The sequence below is a fragment of the Periophthalmus magnuspinnatus genome, chromosome 1 (assembly GCF_009829125.3).
Source record: "Periophthalmus magnuspinnatus isolate fPerMag1 chromosome 1, fPerMag1.2.pri, whole genome shotgun sequence".
NCBI lineage: Eukaryota > Metazoa > Chordata > Actinopteri > Gobiiformes > Gobiidae > Periophthalmus > Periophthalmus magnuspinnatus.
This window is the reverse complement of record NC_047126.1, coordinates 18,628,661-18,642,478: the sequence shown is the minus strand read 5'-3', so window position 1 is coordinate 18,642,478 and position 13,818 is coordinate 18,628,661. Positions and strand designations below refer to the sequence as shown.

The 13,818-nt window shown below is 35.6% G+C and overlaps 3 protein-coding genes across 3 annotated transcripts in view; 1 reads left to right on the top strand and 2 right to left on the bottom strand.

Moving 5' to 3' along the window:
* npepps (aminopeptidase puromycin sensitive) overlaps window positions 1-7,041 on the bottom strand; it is a 31,129-nt gene extending 24,088 nt beyond the window's left edge. The window contains exons 1-4 of the mRNA XM_033970076.2: window positions 6,716-7,041; window positions 1,871-1,955; window positions 1,194-1,271; window positions 984-1,105 (exon numbers count right to left, since the gene is read on the bottom strand). Of these exons, the coding sequence (XP_033825967.1) occupies window positions 984-1,105; window positions 1,194-1,271; window positions 1,871-1,955; window positions 6,716-6,838 (408 nt within the window). The 5' untranslated portion in view covers window positions 6,839-7,041. The remainder of the gene's footprint in view (window positions 1-983; window positions 1,106-1,193; window positions 1,272-1,870; window positions 1,956-6,715) is intronic.
* A 685-nt stretch (window positions 7,042-7,726) lies between these two features.
* mrpl45 (mitochondrial ribosomal protein L45) lies at window positions 7,727-11,266 on the top strand. Its single transcript, XM_033967863.2, has 8 exons — window positions 7,727-7,795; window positions 8,424-8,616; window positions 9,076-9,193; window positions 9,269-9,367; window positions 9,716-9,764; window positions 9,845-9,994; window positions 10,335-10,508; window positions 10,879-11,266. Exons 1-8 carry the CDS (start codon window positions 7,733-7,735, stop codon window positions 10,975-10,977), a joined length of 945 nt encoding a protein of 314 aa, XP_033823754.1. The 5' UTR covers window positions 7,727-7,732; the 3' UTR covers window positions 10,978-11,266.
* A 1,310-nt stretch (window positions 11,267-12,576) lies between these two features.
* LOC129456485 (probable G-protein coupled receptor 179) lies at window positions 12,577-13,679 on the bottom strand. Its single transcript, XM_055223937.1, has 2 exons — window positions 13,521-13,679; window positions 12,577-13,448 (listed from the first exon to the last, which is right to left on the bottom strand). The coding sequence occupies exons 1-2, from the start codon at window positions 13,666-13,668 to the stop codon at window positions 12,577-12,579; spliced, it is 1,020 nt and encodes a 339-aa protein (XP_055079912.1). The 5' UTR covers window positions 13,669-13,679.
* Window positions 13,680-13,818: the final 139 nt, after the last annotated feature.

Here is a 13,818-nt window from a genome sequence, read left to right as displayed (position 1 = left end):
CGTATTAATTATTGTGACATGCATATTTTGTTTCTCTGTGGTGCACTGTGCTCCACCTCAGAACCAGTTCAGGTATGAAGCCGTGCTGAAAGTGGCAAACATGTTTACATGCATGACGAATTGCTTAAATAAAAGAAGAGGATTGGGGACAAGCAGATCTCATAAAACAGGGATGGACAGCTAGTAAAATAAACATGAAACCTTAACCTGAAAGACAACAGCAGTGAAGCTAGAAAGAGCAAATCAAATAAAATTTGAAATGCTGTTAATTTTCGGACAAGCACTGCAATAGTGATTAGATTTGCAATTTATAGTAGGACTCTGTTCAAAGCCCACTTTTTAACACATCCAAAAGCATTCTAAATGAGAGAAGACTAAACTATGAAATGATACACTGACAGAGAGAATGAGGCAGACAGGGTTTTTTGTTGTTTGCAGAGAAAATTATGTTACTTAAATAAATGTAGTCTTTTGCGATTTGCCAGTTGTTGCCATTTAAATTACAACTTTAATTTGACAGCAATTAATCTTGCAGTCCTACCAAAAAAAGGCAGATAGGAAAATTTAAAAGTTGAAGTTTTAATTAGGGCTAGGTTAATAAAATGTTCCTCATGAATTGAACACTTACAATTTCCAATTAGATTTTATAATAAAAAAATATTAAAACAAATATAAATGGCTGTCAATCATAATTTCCTAAACATGAGCACGAAAGACTAGTTCAGTTTCACTCTCCAAAGTCTGAACTCTGCAGCAAACCACAAGCTCTTACTGAGGATTGGCTGTAGACCCAGGCTGATCAAATCTTGACATCCATTAGCTGCTCAGCCCTTCTTTAAATGTTCTTAAAAGCCCTTGTCATCACAATCTAACCTTTTCATACAAGTCAGAAAAAAAATTATGCAATGAATTTATGTACACTATTAAAACTGAATGCATAGTCCCAAAATAGCTATAACTTTGATGGTTGTTTCTTGTCTTACCTCAAACTGTGTGACAGCGGCATAGCGGACCTCTCCAGCCGCCGTTGTGTATTTACTTCTGTAGAATCCTTTCATTTTGTCGTTGAGTTCTCCCACAAAGTCGATCTTCAAGGTGCCAGACCCTGGAGCACAAAAATATAGTACAGAGTTTGGAAACGTATTCAGAAAAGTAAATGGATATTAAATAGGTGTATTCAAAAGAGCCTCCACCTTTCTGTAGCGCACTGGGAAATGACAGGGTGACTTTCTCATCTTCATTTTGATAGTTGAAACCTGTGGCGTTAATTTCTACAAAAACAAAAAAGAAAAGCACATTGAATATATTAAAAACTTAATGATAAACCTAACTTATTTATATTAAAACTGATAAGTGGAAACTCAAAGATATTGGGTGAACTCAAAAAGAGTAACCTTGAAAATACTTTTTATCATTATGGCATTCTAAGGCTTGAACATGGCTGCCAGTTTAAGTGAATGGACAGAGCTCAGTGGTTGGTGTCACTAGTTTGATCTTTAGCCGCTAGGTACATCTGGTGGCTCTGCAGTCTACCAGCCAGGCACAGTAGGACTCTTCTCCCATGCAAGTGCAAGGAGTGGGCTGGCTACTAGTCGGAATCGCAAAAAAAAAAAATCTTATTCCACGATGCAAGACAGAGAAATTTAAACTAGTAAACTAGTACTGCAAAATATGATATAAATATACAAATTTTGGGATGACCAAATTAAAAAGACTACAATTAGATCACAGAATGTGTCTTTTTACAGTCTTAAATGTTAATGGAGTTGTTCACAATGTGCACTCTGAAATTAATCCTACTTTAAAACATATATTGCAAATCTAATTACAATACTTGTAAAACTTGATTCAGTGTTTCAAACAGACCGACCTTCTGCTCCCTGTGGACAGAACGAGGCTGTGATGATGTCGATGTCAGCGCAGTTCATCACAATCTGATTTGTCGATTGTGTCACCTGTAAACACAGAAAAAGAGGAGACCAATTTTTATAGCAACAACTGAACTGGACTTAACAAAACTTTGTACAGTAAATGAGGAAAATTGACTTGCACTATGCAACTTTTTGATGAACGGTCGGTGAATTACTCCCCTCCACGGAGAAGTTATTGCTATGCCTGGAATGTTTCACAGTAGGCCTAAACTTATCTCCATGGAGACAATTATGCAAGTAACACCACTGGGCCAAGTTACGGGTCAGATCAGTGGAGAGGTGATCTCATCCATAGTAAGAATGTAGGTTGTTCAAAAAAATGTATTTTATATTTTGGAACATTCCATGCAAAGCAATAACATCTCAAAATGTTACATAGCACAAGAAAGGTTACATAGTGCACCTTAAATGCAAAGGGTCTTCTTGGATCATGACTAAACTCCTTTCTTTATTCTGATTGTAATTTGTGTCAGCATTTTCCGTTGATGTTTGGCTTGATCCTTTTAGGAGATCACTGATGGAGCATAGAGGTCGAGGGGTTAAGTTTAATTATTTTACCCAATACAATCATGGCGTCCCTGGTGAAAAAAAGTGCTTTAGAAAAGACCCATCAAAAGACCATCAATCCTCACCAATTGCCTATTACATATGGGTGGGCTTGTCAAAATGATCAATACAGTAATCGAGACTAAACTAACTAGACACTCACTAGAACAAGTATCAATATCATAAAAAAAAAAATTAAAAAAATCACAAATAGGAGGAAAATTGTGGTATAGAGTGTTTTCCATTCAGGCAATACGGCACTAAAATCACAAAAGTGCAGAAATATCATTTTAAAAATGCCCTTTTTTACAACAAATTTCAGTTTTAGACTCCATTGATCGATTAATTGACATAGTTTACCAAAATTTATATTAGTTGACAAATCATTTTATTTATAAGGACAACAGTAAGTGAGTGAGTGAGCTGAAGATTTGGAAAGATTTTAGTTGGTTTAGTTTTTGTTTTTTTGGGGTATATATATGAAAAAACTATTAAACTTATGATTCAAATGTTGAATACATCTTTATACAAGTATATTGTTTCCTAGTGCTTTTTTCTGCATTAGTTGTTTTTGTATGAACTCCTGTGCAAGAATATCTGTCTCTGACCCAATCCACTCAAGACTATTTTTCTATGCTCCTTTTTAGTAAACTAATTGATCAGCAGGACATGTCTTTGATCGACAAAAAATTATTGTCGACTAGAGTCCTACTTGTTATCATTTATTATTTATTTAGACAATATCATTAATATGTTTTGCATATTGATATTTTAAGAATAATTTCAGTATTATATGACCACCATATATTTTCCATTTCCATTTTCTATTGTGTAGTTTGTACAGTAGTAAGAACTATTCAGAGGTTGAGTCCACTCCTTGTTTCTCTCGCTCAGAGGACGTCACAAGAATTTAATTGATGTGATGTGAATAGACCGCTGCGTCTCTGTGTCTTTAGGCTCCAATTAAAGAGACAAGTCCAGGCACGCCTGGATAGCAACAAGGGGCAATAAGCCAAACGCAGGTTCATTTTGAATTTAACTACAAGCAAGTGAATGTGTGCAAATTGTGAAAATATGTTAACTTACAACTAGGGCTTAGCGATAGATAATTTTGTAAACACTATCAAGAGTTTTTTTTTCCTCAAGCTGACCACAATATTCTATTTAATTTAATAGTGTCTAAAAGCAACTAAAAGCTTTCAATATTCATTTTATCAAATTAAACCACTCTGTCTATTAATCACTGTCCATTAACAGAAAACAAGATAAATTTCTTCCTCCAAAGTCTAAGCTCTGCTTTAAACCACATGCTTTTACTGAAAGGAGGCTGTTAAAAAGACCCATTAATTACTGGTGATTAGAGATATAGTTTAAATGTGTTTTTAATTGTAAAGCCCTCCTCTCAACTTCAAAGATTAAGTTACGTCACAATTATGATAATTTGTAACTGAAAGAATAGATTTTTTTAATGACACTACAAGTTTTGCAGGCCTTTAGTCACCTAGCTATTAATGTCTTTTTCCATTTATTGGTTGACTAATAATTTTGTTGGTATTATAAGCATGTATTAATGATGAATTCCTCCAATTTTTCTGTAATCCCTGAAGCCTGTGGTCTTTGCATGTAGTTTGGGTAAGATAGTCAGATCACAAAGATGTTGAATCGAATCAATGAACAGAGCTCGTCTTCAAACAATCTAGAATTTCTTTACTTACCTGCAGCCCTAGACATTGGCAAAGATACAGTTAATTCATTTTTCTTTTTTGAATATCCAAAAGTCACAGCCTTATGTTTTCAAATAATTTCATATGTTTATATAGCATAAATACAAAATGTTTTTTTTAGATAATAAATTAATTATAAGTTTTCTTAGCATAGTATTAAAACAAGTTTTAACATTGCTTTGTCTGATTCACTCAAACAAATCAATAGAGATAACTATAACAGAGGTAACAAGGTGATAACATAGATTTCTACATTCTTATCTGTACATTAGTATTATATCATTTGTGACAATTGTAAACCAAGCTATTATTACTTTAGGCATGAGATCCAACAACAAAGTTCTCCATTCAAACCACAATAGAAATTGTATGAATTGACACATTTAATCAAATATAAAAGGCATATTAAAGGCAAAGATTTGCAGATTTAAGTGCAGCTAAATGTCCATATGCTAGGGTTGTAGGCATTTACTTGTTTAGTGGTTATTTCGGTCAATGGTATCTTGGTCAAACAAAATCTCAATTAGTTGACTAAGACTTTTATTTACATTACAAGCGTTTATATGGGACAACAGCAAAAAGTAGAGAATGAGTAAGTATTTGATATTTTTTGGTATTTATTTATAAAAAGACAGCTTAGACAAATGATTCACAAGTTTAATCTGTCTTTAAATAAATACACTGTTTCTTTGTTCTTTTTTCAGCATAAATCGTTACTTTAGCATGAACTCCCGTGCATGTGTAGTCTTGAGTGCAGTCTGGGTCAGACATGGAGATACTTAATACTTTTGCGAGGCGTTGCCACACCCCCTTTTTGTCAACTAATCAATTTAGTGGACCAAGAATGTCTTTAGTGGACTACAGCTCTATCATATACTACTGCGAGTGTGAAGAGCAATGACACAAACATTGCATTCTCTGTTTACATTCAACAAAAACACTCAAAATGAGTAGCTTCAGCTTTACAAACACCCAACGTTCTTTAGTAAGAAAGAGGGGAAAAAAAACCAAAAAACGTTACATAGCTTTTATATACCTCTATTGGGCATATTACACACTGGAGGGCAAGACAACAAGTGAGAATCAAGATAATGCTGCCCAAACAGCAGTAGTAGCAGAGAGAAATGCTCACCATTTAAAAAAGTTGCGTAAATATTTTTGAAAAACCTGTATTCAAATTTACCTTTAAGCTCATCACTATATAGAGAACATGACGTTAATGTCTATCACTGCTCCAGCTTGTGTATTCACAATGGTAAGCCTCATTTCCATTAGTTCACTTGGGGCATATTGGTACTGCCTGCAAGTGTCTCCACTGTCAAAAGTGAACCATACCATCCTGGATCAGTTTAGCTAAGATCTGGGTAAAACAACCAAATGAGATGTTTGGACAAGAGAGAATGCAGAAGGCAAAAAGTAGATAAACGTAAAATAATAATTTCTCACCAAACACTGACTTTGTCTTGACTTAAACCACCATATTTCCTATGATGACAACTTGCATATTGCACTGACATGCTTTATATATTCTTTAGTCGATGCAATATAAATATAAGTATGGTGTTTTTGAAGAAGAAACATGCACAATTAAAATTGCTTTCATATATAATACACACGTCTTATCATATTTTGAAAGTGTATATTTACTTTAATAAGATAAGAATCACAATTTGATGGATTATTGTTTGGGTTAGGAGTCATGACCTGCGTCTAACCTCAATGAGTAGTTAATTTGGACTTCTATTACACAGTGGTAGTATTTTACATGAGCTTTTAGTTTCTTAGCTGTGAAATGAAACTAAAAGGTCCAGTTTCCATATGATTGACCACTTTGGAGATTTCACAAAGGAAACGGAAGAATGTTTCGGCTGTATAAACTCATGAACACTTGACATTTCAGGGTCAAAGAGCTTGGACACAAAACACACGACTCGGTTTCACTCGGATAAAGCGCGTGTGGCAGGGCAGGGGGAGTGGGCAGCACGATGATAACCATGATTTAGCAAACATTACAACGTGCTAAACTCATTCTAGCGTGCTAATTCAAACTTATTTTATTCAATGTTTGCAATTAGAAAAAAATGTATTCCGTTTGGGCTACCGTGAAGTTAAAAGTAATCCAGATGAACTGTTGGAATATACACATAAACAGTTAATTTGACAAGGCGAAGTGCACGCAATGAGTGAGTCAGCTAAGCTAATCGGCTAGCATGAATTAGCGCAAACTTAAATGGAGGAATTATACGATTTAATGTTAAATTTATACAATAGCTTTACACTTTCCGTGATGTCAGTGCACCTGGTGTTATGGAAAGGCTTACATGTGTGCATTGACGGGGGACTGTCATTAACGGAACTAACGGCTAACGATTCACCGCTATCAGTGAGTCGTGCACGGCAGCAGACAAGACACTAGCCGCTCGTAACGCTAGCTGCTCGGATTACATAACAAGATCCCAGCCATATCGACACAAATCCTCCAGACAGTCTCGTTGCAGATTTAGAGCCACATACCTCCACCAGCGCCTCCAGTTTCCCCTCAAACGTGAAGTCAATGAGATCGGGCTTCAAACACAAGCCATAGTTGACGGGGGTAACGTCAGTGGGTAACCGCACGAAGGGCCTTCTTTCGGGCATGATTTCTGTGTTTTGGCGTCGGTTGTTGCCAATAAGCACGGTACGGTGTGGGGTGGTAGTAGTAGTTTAAGCGTTTATTCAGCCAAACGGGATTCTGCGGTGAGGATGGACAGCAGGTAGTGACTGTGTGTAGGATGACAGCGGAAACCTGCGGCCTCTGAGCCAAACACTCGAGCTACGGCGGCACGCACGAACTCTGCGTCACTACGTACACCATCAAAACGAGTCTCCTCTTGTTTGTAAAAAAAAATTAAAACGAATGAAACCAAAAAATACATCAGTTACGAGATTTAAAAAAAAAAAAAAAAAGTAAATATTTAAACAGACAATCATGGGGGAAATCAAAAGAAAAAAGATGAATTGTTTGATGTATGTATTATATTTGAGCACGCCTACATGTTAAATAGTCATCAAAATGTTGCATATAACAGAACGCTAACTCAATGCATTGTTAGGTTGCCAAAAATAAAATAATAAAATAATAATAAAAAAACAAAAAACACTGCTGTTTAAAAATCCCCTAACTGCTACGTTTATTAATGCCGTTTCTTTTTATATATATATTCTGTGTATAATCATGGCTGGATATATAATTTTATTAATATAAAACATGTGTGTGTATATATATATATATATATATATATATATATATATATATATATATATATATATATATATATATATATATATATATATATATATATATATATATATATATATATATATATATATATATATATATATATATATAAAGAACTTATGGGGATACATAGACTTCTTGGTGTAAAATGGATTAAACTAATATTGTACACCTTTTCAAAATTACATTGCTGTCAAGTTTTATGCTGAAGGTTTGAAAGGAAGTGAATTTTGCTTCCGGTCAAACGAATCAAGATGGCGCTGCACATGAGGAGGACGCTACTGTCACTCAACCGAATAGCATACAAGACTTTTAAGGTGATTCATTTGCTTAGCGTGTATATTTTTCCAATAAAAATACATTCTAAGAAGCTGCGGGATATGTCTTATACGGAAGGAATCTAATATTGCAATCGGAGACAAGTGGAGAGCCGGTTTAATCAAAGACCACTGTGACACCGATCGTAATAAAACGCATTTATACCATTGTCATTGTGCATGAAAAGCTTAGATCTATAAAGAAATGTAATTATGGTGTGCATTCGCTATCCCATTTTCTGAGGTTTCGTTTATGTCACAAACAAAATTTTAATCATTCATCGTAATCACTAAATATGTATAATATTACGACTAATAATTATTGTATTTTAACAAGAACATTATATTTAAATAAAGAAAACAAAACAAGTCTTGGTAATGGAGAGCGCTACAGTAGCCCAGTGCCCATCAAAAAGAAAAGGGATCTTTATTTAGCCATTTATAAAATATTAACCATACCATATTAACTAAGCCTGTTCCAAGATTAACCAGAAACAACTGAAGTCTGTCAAACTCAAAAAACTTATTTAAGTGAGAAAACTCTAATACTGCCACCCATTGTATCTGAACAATGTGGAAAATGTACAATAACTTCTCTTTGTTTTTTTTTTATTAACTCTTGCCTCAGCCCCCAGAGGTTTTGGATGTCCATAGCCCTGTTCCTCTGCTGCTGACCGTGAGAACAAAGAAGCGCTACTTTATTCCTCCAGCAGTTGGCTTAAAAAGAAAGAGAAATGCAAACCCAGAGGCTCATGCCCGAGCTGCAGGCATTGTTTTCAGACAGGAGTACTTTGAGAGGCCCATCAACATTGCATGCACTGGTAAAAAATAATTTCTTATCTTTCTAGATGCTTTGTAGATAAAGTTTCCAGATTAAGATGGTTTGAATGTGTACAGAGGAGGGATAGTACATTCCTGGTGCAGAAGATGGAGAGTAAATATAACGGTACAGAAGAGTGATTGTGAATGATACAGAAGATAGACAATAAGTGGTACACAGGAGGGAGAGTGGATACAGGGGTACAGAGGAGGAACAATGAATATATGGTACACAGGAGGGACAGTGAATAAATGGGTAGAAGGATGCTGTGGTTAGAGCTGAATTAAGTTCAGGAGATTAGTTAGGTGGTGAGAGAGAAGAGGTTATAGATGAGAAGTTTGGAGGATTCAGTGGCTATGTTTAGATACATACCAAAATCTGATTATTATCTGATTTCTGGACCTGCAAACTGGAAATTAGGAGTAACTCAATAATATGGTTATTTCTTTTATTTCTTCAGCTGGAATATTTGACCCGTACGTCCCTCCTGAAGGTGATGCCCGTCTCTCCACTTTGTCCAAAGAAGGAATTAAACAGAGAACAGAGCAGATTCGGCAGAGCGCTGCTTCTCAACTTGCGTAAAACACATACCTATTAAGCGTATTATTGAATTATTTTTTTACAGAGTAATCAATTCATTTGTGTCATTGCAGAATTCGTAAAATCAAAGAAAATGACCCTGAGTTCTCATCAAAGACCTTTGCAGAAAAAGCTCAAGAAATCTTCATTGAAGCTCATAATGCATTAACAAAGTAAGAAAATGTACCTATTATCTTTTGAAGCATTTAAAAGAGTCAAATTGTATTGATAATTATTGTTTGAATTATGTGCAATGAATGTGTAGTTGTAGATTTAGTTTAATTCTGCGCTAGTCCTAGTTTAGTTCCAGGTTTAGTTGAAGGTTTAGTCCCAGATTTTTATGTGGTCTTTGCACAGGTATGGTTAAGACTTATTAATAATTGTTCATGTCTGTGTGGATTTTCAGTGCACCATTAGGTCAAGTTAATGAGCTATTTAGTGTTTTGTATTAATATTTGTTTACAAAGACACACAACAGACATTTTATTCAAGCACACTGACAATTGTTCTCATGTTTACAGCTTCAACAAAGAAAGACTTCATTCTTTAGTAACAGAGAGATGTTACCCTGTAAGTATTCTACCATAGAATTACATGATCTCTCCTTTCATCTTTTCTTTAATATCATATAACATTTGTCTTTAAAACAGGAGTTGACTCGAGGAAACCGGTACAAGACAATTCGTTGGAGGTTTCTTGAGTCATTGGAGCCCCCGCGGGTTGTTCATGCTCGGTGTCCCGACATGGTTTCCAAAGGCAATTTGTACGGACAGGTCACAGTCCGCATGCACTCAAAACAGGTACAAAACACAAGTGTAAATGTGTTAAGATGGATTTGATGCACCTGCACTCATTGATTCATTGGAGGACTACGGAACTGATTAAATAATGTCATTAATTTACTGGATTCCCTTTATTTACATAGGTTATGTTATGTGTATGTATGTATTTAACTGGTTTAATTGTACATTTTTGCCATAGAAAAACATGGAGACAAACTTTTAGTAAAAAAAATTACACGTGTGGTCTATCACATACAATAAAACGGATGCATAAATTCAACACTCTTACTAGGCTTGTGCCATTAACCTGGATTCGAAAAGAAAATTCATCATCACACGCATCTCCACTTTGCTCCAGACTTTAGCCATCTATGACCGTTTTGGCCGGTTAATGTTGGGAGGAGAGGACCAGCCTAAAGATGTATTGGAATACCTGGTGATAGAGCGCCACCTAGTGAATCCTTATGGAAGCTGGAGACTCCACGGGAAAATAGTGCCATCCTGGGCTCCAGCCAAAGATCCCATTATTAAGGTGAGAGGTCGCTATAGTTTTCATCAAATTTATCCCTCCAAAATCTGGGCCAAATGTTTTACTTACAGAGAATTGGCTGTAGACCTCTTGGTTAAAAAAACTCAAATTGGTCATTGATGGTTTTAAATGATTGGTTCTCAATTACATAAAAATTTAATTTATTGCACGGTCTCAGTTCTATGGTTCTAATCAAAATTTAAACTAACCATTTATGAACTTGGATTAAACCAAAACTAAATAGGGTCTCTAACTTGTTCAAATAATTTTTCAAGATCATAAAACAAGCTCTGTATGTGTTCTGTATGCCTCGATGTTTTATTCTATGACCTACTTCATTAAAATGACTTTTTTTTTCCATTTTCTTCTTCAGACTGTACAGATTCCTGGTCCGGAGCTGAAGCCATGGGAAGAGTTTGACTCTCAGGGTTATCAAGTACCAAAACCTGAGGCAGTGCAGTGGTACAAGTGACCACCAGATGGAGTTATTCTCTTTGCAAAAACCCTGAGAGACTGTGATAATAAAATGTGTGGGTCGCTGCAAGCCCACAAACTGGCTTTAGTTGGATAGTTTCAGTGTGCCCCTGATCGATCTCAAATCATCTTATCACTTTATTCTTGAGATCCTTATTTTTTTTACATACTACTATCCAATCTTAAGTACAACTTACATCAGTTTGTTCTAGCTAAAAGGCCCAATTATCTTAATTGCAGTACTTAGCCCAACCAAATGTATAAATAAAAATGATTTGTTATTAAAATATGTGTCTAAAATGGAAAAAGTGTTATTTTATGAGAATCTATGCTGGCATATATTACAATAAGAACATAGTTGACTTCTAGGGACCCCTCCCACCATTTTTACATTGTTATATACACAGGAACACCATGTTATCTGTTGACATAGAGTTTACACATCTAATTGCTAATTATATTGTACTAATAAAAAATAAAATTCAAATTTCAGTAAATGTATTTCTGTTCAATATATGTCAAGTTGATGTTTAAAAATACAAAAATATAGTCCCATATGTAAACAACTTAAGCAGTAACAATCTTGGACAAATATTACTAAGATTAATGACAGTAAACCAATAATGTAAATATTTTATAAATTATTAATACAAATTACAACATGCCCACTCATGAGACACACAAACATGCAATATCACAGATCGACAAAAACAGGTTGTAAAATTATGAAAATGTTGCTTAATCTGTTATAGCTCATATAAAGTACACTAACAGTTAACCTTTCGAGTGTTCATTCATTGAATTACTAACAAAAAGTTAAAATAATGAATTAATAATTGGAATGATACAAATGGTCAGTATACAAAAGAAAATGCATTTAATACAGCTGACTGACATTTAAGCCCCACTACATCTCATCATATAAATGGAATCGCTTGTTCATGTGGAGATAAGATGAAGTGGAGCAAAAAAAAAATCCCCAAAAACTACAATATATATTTGGCCTTCTGTCTGGAACTCAAGTTCTGTACTTTTACAATGCGATATTGGTAATTCTCAAAATTAGTGCAATATTTTCATTAAATGTTATGAATTAAAGACTAAATGCTAAACTTGATAAAAAACCTTGCTTTACAAACAATATTTTGTGTTATTATTTTTATTAAGTAGGCAGAAAATGGGAAGTAAAAACCAGCTTTTATGTTCTGCGTCACCTACAGTCTCTCAACCTTGAATGATAATAAATATGATTTATGTAATACTATTTTAACAACATTAGCTTATTCACTAGGCACACTCCACTCCATTTTACTCTGTAATTTTCAATGTGTCCAATGGTTCAGTGATTTGCAAACGTTCTAACAAAATACATCTACATATTTCACTTAAATATCTCTACATTTTCAAAATGCCAACCATTGGACTAAATTATCTTGGTTGAGGTTGATTGTTATTCAGCGGCTTCCTGTAATAATTGTAATGCCCAGTAAGTGTACAACTTACCCTGCCTGTTTTGTGTAATAAGATAATGTCAAAACCCCTATCTATTTCAAAGGGACAGGAGTCACCATAATGCTAATGCATTATTAATGCAATGTCACAAATCAGGCGGGAACACGAGTGCCTCTGCTGCTGACTCTGCATCTCCATCTTCCTCCTCTTCCTCTTCGGGTATATTCTCTGGCTCCCATGTAAAGACATCTGACGTGTTGTCCGTGAAAGATCCGGACCTGCTCCTGCTCATGTCCCAGGGGCAAAGAGCATCTCTACGTCCCAAAGCGAGATTCGCCTTCCCCTCTTCTCCTTCTTCTCCATGTTCTGATGAAGCCTCCCCTATGCTACTTCTTGCATGAATTTTGGGAGATTCGCTCACAGATAGGGTTCGAGAGGTTACTGAATGGGCTCTTGAACGCACCTCTCCACCACTGCTTTCCTGTCCTGGTTGAGTTAGAATTTGTTCTTCCATCTCCCATGGACACACATCTACGCGTCCAGCACTATCTTGCTTTTTCACTTTAGAATCTTGTATTTCCCAAGGACAAACTTCGCCCCTAGTGCTACTACTACTTTCTTGTTTTTTAAGTTCTTTTGGTTCCTCACTTTCCCATGGACAAACATCTGCCCGACTACCACTGTCTTGTTTTTTGATACCTTCCGATTCCCCTACCTCCCAAGGGCATACATCGGCTCTACTGTCCTGCTTTTTGACTACTTTGGGTTCTTCACTTTCCCATGGGCATGCTTCAGCCCTACTATCTTGTTTTTTGACCTCCTTGACCTCCTGTACTTCCCAAGGACAAACCTCAGCCTTGCTACTGGTAACACTTGCTTGCTTTTTAACCTCTTTGGGCTCCTGTACTTCCCATGGACAAACATCAGTTTTGCTACGACTAAAACTTTCTTGCTTTTTGATAACTTTTGGTTCTTCACTCTCCCAAGGACATACATCAACCCTAGCACTACTGCTTTCTTGTTTTTTCAGAACTTTTGGCAGTTCACTCTCCTGCCTTTTTAACACTTTTTGATCATTTGTACCACCACTATCTTGTTTCTTGAAAACTTGTTGTTCTTCACTTTCCCATGGACATAATTCAGCCCTACTATCCTGTTTTTTTACCTCTTTGGGCTCCTGTACTTCCCATGGGCAAACTTCAGCCTTGCTACTACTACTATGTTGCTTTTTAACCATCTCTGGCTGTTGACAAACATTAGCACCATCTTGTTTGCTAACTTCTTTTATTACATTGCTAACTTGAGATGACTCTTCCTCCTCCCATGGACATACATCATCTCTAACGCTTTCTTGCTTTTTGACCACTTTGGGCTCCTGTACCTCCCA